This window comes from Rhagoletis pomonella, unplaced genomic scaffold, assembly GCF_013731165.1.
Source record: "Rhagoletis pomonella isolate Grant_MI unplaced genomic scaffold, Rhpom_1.0 Rhpom_scaffold_15537, whole genome shotgun sequence".
In the NCBI taxonomy this organism is placed as follows: domain Eukaryota; kingdom Metazoa; phylum Arthropoda; class Insecta; order Diptera; family Tephritidae; genus Rhagoletis; species Rhagoletis pomonella.
The window spans coordinates 1-3,583 of NW_023474056.1; the positions used below are offsets into that span (position 1 = coordinate 1).

General features: G+C 46.5%; 1 protein-coding gene across 1 annotated transcript; it reads right to left on the reverse strand.

Annotated features, from left to right (window-relative positions):
- Positions 1-875: 875 nt before the first annotated feature.
- Positions 876-1,589, reverse strand: LOC118757226. The gene has a single exon (XM_036491956.1). The coding sequence runs from the start codon at positions 1,587-1,589 to the stop codon at positions 876-878; it is 714 nt and encodes a 237-aa protein (XP_036347849.1).
- Positions 1,590-3,583: the final 1,994 nt, after the last annotated feature.

Consider the following 3,583-nt stretch of genomic DNA (forward strand, 5'->3'; position numbering starts at 1 on the left):
TGAATTTAATAAACTGGTCTAGTCGACGATTCGATTGCGAGTGCTCCGTTGCCGGTGTACGGGTGCCGAGAGCTCACATTCGGAAAAAGTACATATTTGAATTCTAGTACAGTTTTAAACATATATATATATATAAGGATAGTGAGTATGTTCAGTTTCGAATTAAGTAATTCTATTACATTTCAAATATGTATATAAAGTAAAGGGTGACTAATTCTTCATGTAAATTCATTATAAGTAATTCTATTACATTTCAAATATATTTATAAGATAAAGGTTAGCTAATTATTTATCATCATCCATGTCTTCGACATCACGCCCGGCCGGCCGCGTAGAAGCGGATACTAGCTCCTTCAGCTGGTTGATGATGTCTTGCGCTTTATTGAGCAGCTCACGCATTTTACGACTCCGGGCAGCGGTGGGACTTTGCAGACCTCGAGTACGCCGGATTGTCCGACGGCTAGCATAGCGAGTCCTCTCCCTACGTCGGATCGTTGACGACTTCGCCAGCGTTCGATGTAGCAGCGTGTGGTGCGCCCTACCACACTGATGACAGCTGGCTGGAGAGTCACAGGCACCGGTGACATGGGAGGTAGCCAGGCAGTTTACATAATATTTAAGTACTCGGGCTGACTCATGCCTTTCAGCCGAGAAAAGCTTTACAGTAGCGCAATGAATGGGGGCGGCAACAAAGGCGACATTTGCTGAGCTCCATGGATGCTTCACTTGTCCTATGAAGAAATTAAATTTGAAACCAAACATTAGTTTTTTTGCGTAAATACGGAGGGAATGGGAGTGAAAATGTTCTGTGGTTAACCACAGAGTCTGTATATTGAGGTATAAAGAAAAGAGAATTTTGAATAAAGTTTGATGCGTTAAGCATCCATTGTGCTGGGTGGAGGTGGTAACAAGCATAATTTTGCGATGTTGCGTGTTATAATTCCCTTTTGGGTACGGATGTCAGCCACGCGAACGTTTTGGTCGGGACCGGGATAGAGCTTAACAATACGTCCGAGGCGCCAATCATTTGGTGGGAGGCTGTCTTCTTTGATGACGACGAGGTCTTCCACTGCGATATTGGGTTCTTTGCCTTTCCACTTATGCCGTTTGTGTAGCTCTTGCAAATATTCAGTTTTCCATCGGGTGCTGAATTGATGGTGAAGTACCTTGAGCTTCTGCCACTTGTTTGGAAGATACAGGTTTTCTGCGTTAGGTTCTGGCAGAGAGACAAGTGGTGCTCCTCTTAAGAAGTGACCGGGAGTAAGGGGCTGTAAATCGCTAGGATCTTGAGACAAAGGCGACAGCGGTCTGGAATTGAGTACCGCTTCGATTCGTATCAGCAGTGTGGTGAATTCTTCAAACGTGAATTTGTGATTCCCCGCGACTTTGTTGAAGTGCGTCTTAAAACTTTTAACCGCTGCTTCCCACAGGCCTCCCATATGAGGAGCGTATGGTGGTATAAATTGCCAGGAGAGGCCATGTACGGTGTATTTTCCAGCGATATCTGAGGCGGCTTCCTTAAGAAAAGTGGAAAGTTCTCGGTGGATTGACCTTTGAGCGCCTACGAAAGTTTTCCCGTTGTCCGACATGATTTTATGGGGGAGACCACGTCGACCAACGAATCTGGAAAAGCAGGCCTTGAAGGCTTCTATTGTCAGGTCTGAGCAGAGTTCTAAATGTATGGCTTTGGTGAAAAAGCAGACAAACACGCATACATATCCTTTTGTGTGTGAGGCGCGACGCAGTAAAGAGGTTTTCACCAGGAATGGGCCCGCGAAGTCTATTCCCGTGGTGTGAAATGGTAGCGAGTAGGTTGCTCGTACTGGAGGCAAGGCCGCCATTATCTGCGATCGCATTTCTCGCTTGTGTATGGTGCACACCTTGCAGTGGAAAATGCATTTTTTTAACTTTCTGCTTAAGTCTTGGGACGTAATACTCTTGTTGTACCATCCGGACCATGAGCTGTTTTCCCGCGTGGAGTAGAGTTGTGTGGAGAAAATCTATGAAGAGAGAAAGGAACTTGGAGTTTTCGGGTATTATGATGGGGTGTCGTTCATTGTAGGTGAGAACGGCGTGCTTAAGGCGGCCGTTTACACGCATTACGCCACTTTTATCTAGCATGGGGTTCAACGATAGCAGCGAGCTTTTTTTATTTACCGGTTTCGCGGCTTCCAGTTGTGCGACCGCCTCTGCGTAATGATTGTGTTGGGCGCATATGATGAGCCGGGTTTTGACGTAACTGATTTCGTCCTGGGTGAGTGTGTGCGTCGTGGGTATTGGTTCCTTTCGTGCGCTGCGGATGAACCGATACACGTAAGCGATTACCCTAAGGGCGCGAGGAAATGACGAGAATCGAGTGAGAGGGTCTTCGTTCTCTATTGTGTGATAAGATTCCACAGATTTTTGTTCAGGGGGAAAGAGCGTTTGAGGCGCATTCTTTGGCCAGCTCGCTGAGGGTTTGGTGAGCCACTGAGGGCCATTCCACCATAGGGAACATGACGCTAGATCTTGTGGCTTGCATCCTCGAGTGCCTAAATCTGCGGGATTGTCTAAGCTCGATACGTGTCTCCATGTGGCGTTATTGACATTCTGCAAGATGAGGGAAGTTCGGTTCGCCACATATGTCTTCCATGTCCATGGTGGTTTTTCTAGCCAGGCCAGCACGATAGAGGAGTCTGACCAGAGTATGAGCTCATGGGTCGGCAGATTAAGTTGGGATCGAATATGCTTCACAAGTTTGGAGAGAAGGACCGCTCCACACAGTTCCAAGCGAGGCAGACTCACTGTTTGGAGGGGTGCGACTTTACTTTTTTCTACGAGCAAATGAGATGATGCCGAGTTTTCACAGTGTTCCACTCGGAGATAAACGCATGCGCAGAATGCTTTTTCGGATGCGTCTGAGAATCCATGGAGCTGAATGGTTTTATTAGGGGAAAACTGAACCCATCGCGGTATCCGTATTTCGCTGATGGCTATGAGGTTTTCTCGAAATGAAGTCCACTTGCGAAGCGCTCCGGGTTTGACGTTCTCGTCCCAATCGGTACCTTCCATCCAGAGTTGTTGGAGTAAGATTTTCGCCTGGATCATCATTGGCGATAGCCACCCTGCCGGGTCGAAAAGTTTCGCCACGGAGGACAAAATCTGTCTTTTAGTGGCTGCTGTGGAGTCTGGCAGGGGGGTCAATAGAGTATGAGAATTCATCGTTGAGTGCATTCCATGTTACGCCGAGAGTTTTGGTTGAACTGGAATCATGGAATTTGAGAAAGTTTGTTTCTAAGAGGTGTGGTTTGGGTATATTTTGAGTAGATATTTGTGGTTCGCAGTCATTTTTCGAGTCGAGGTCGTGACCCCCAGAGAGTATATCGTCAACGTATATTTCATTTAACAGTATTTCTGTGGCTTTTGGGTATTTGATGCTTGAGTCTTTAGCTAGTTGGTGAAGCGTTCTTATCGCGAGGTATGGCGCGCAATTGACACCAAAGGTAACAGTTTTTAATTTAAAATCTTGTACCGAACTTTGAGGGGTTCTGCGGAAAAGTATCCTTTGGAATTCTTGATCCTCTGGGTGAATGTATATCTGGCG

What these genes read in the sequence shown, in the direction of transcription:
- LOC118757226 (XM_036491956.1), bottom strand. Translation starts at nt 1,589, where the DNA reads ATGTCGGACAACGGGAAAACTTTCGTAGGCGCTCAAAGGTCAATCCAC.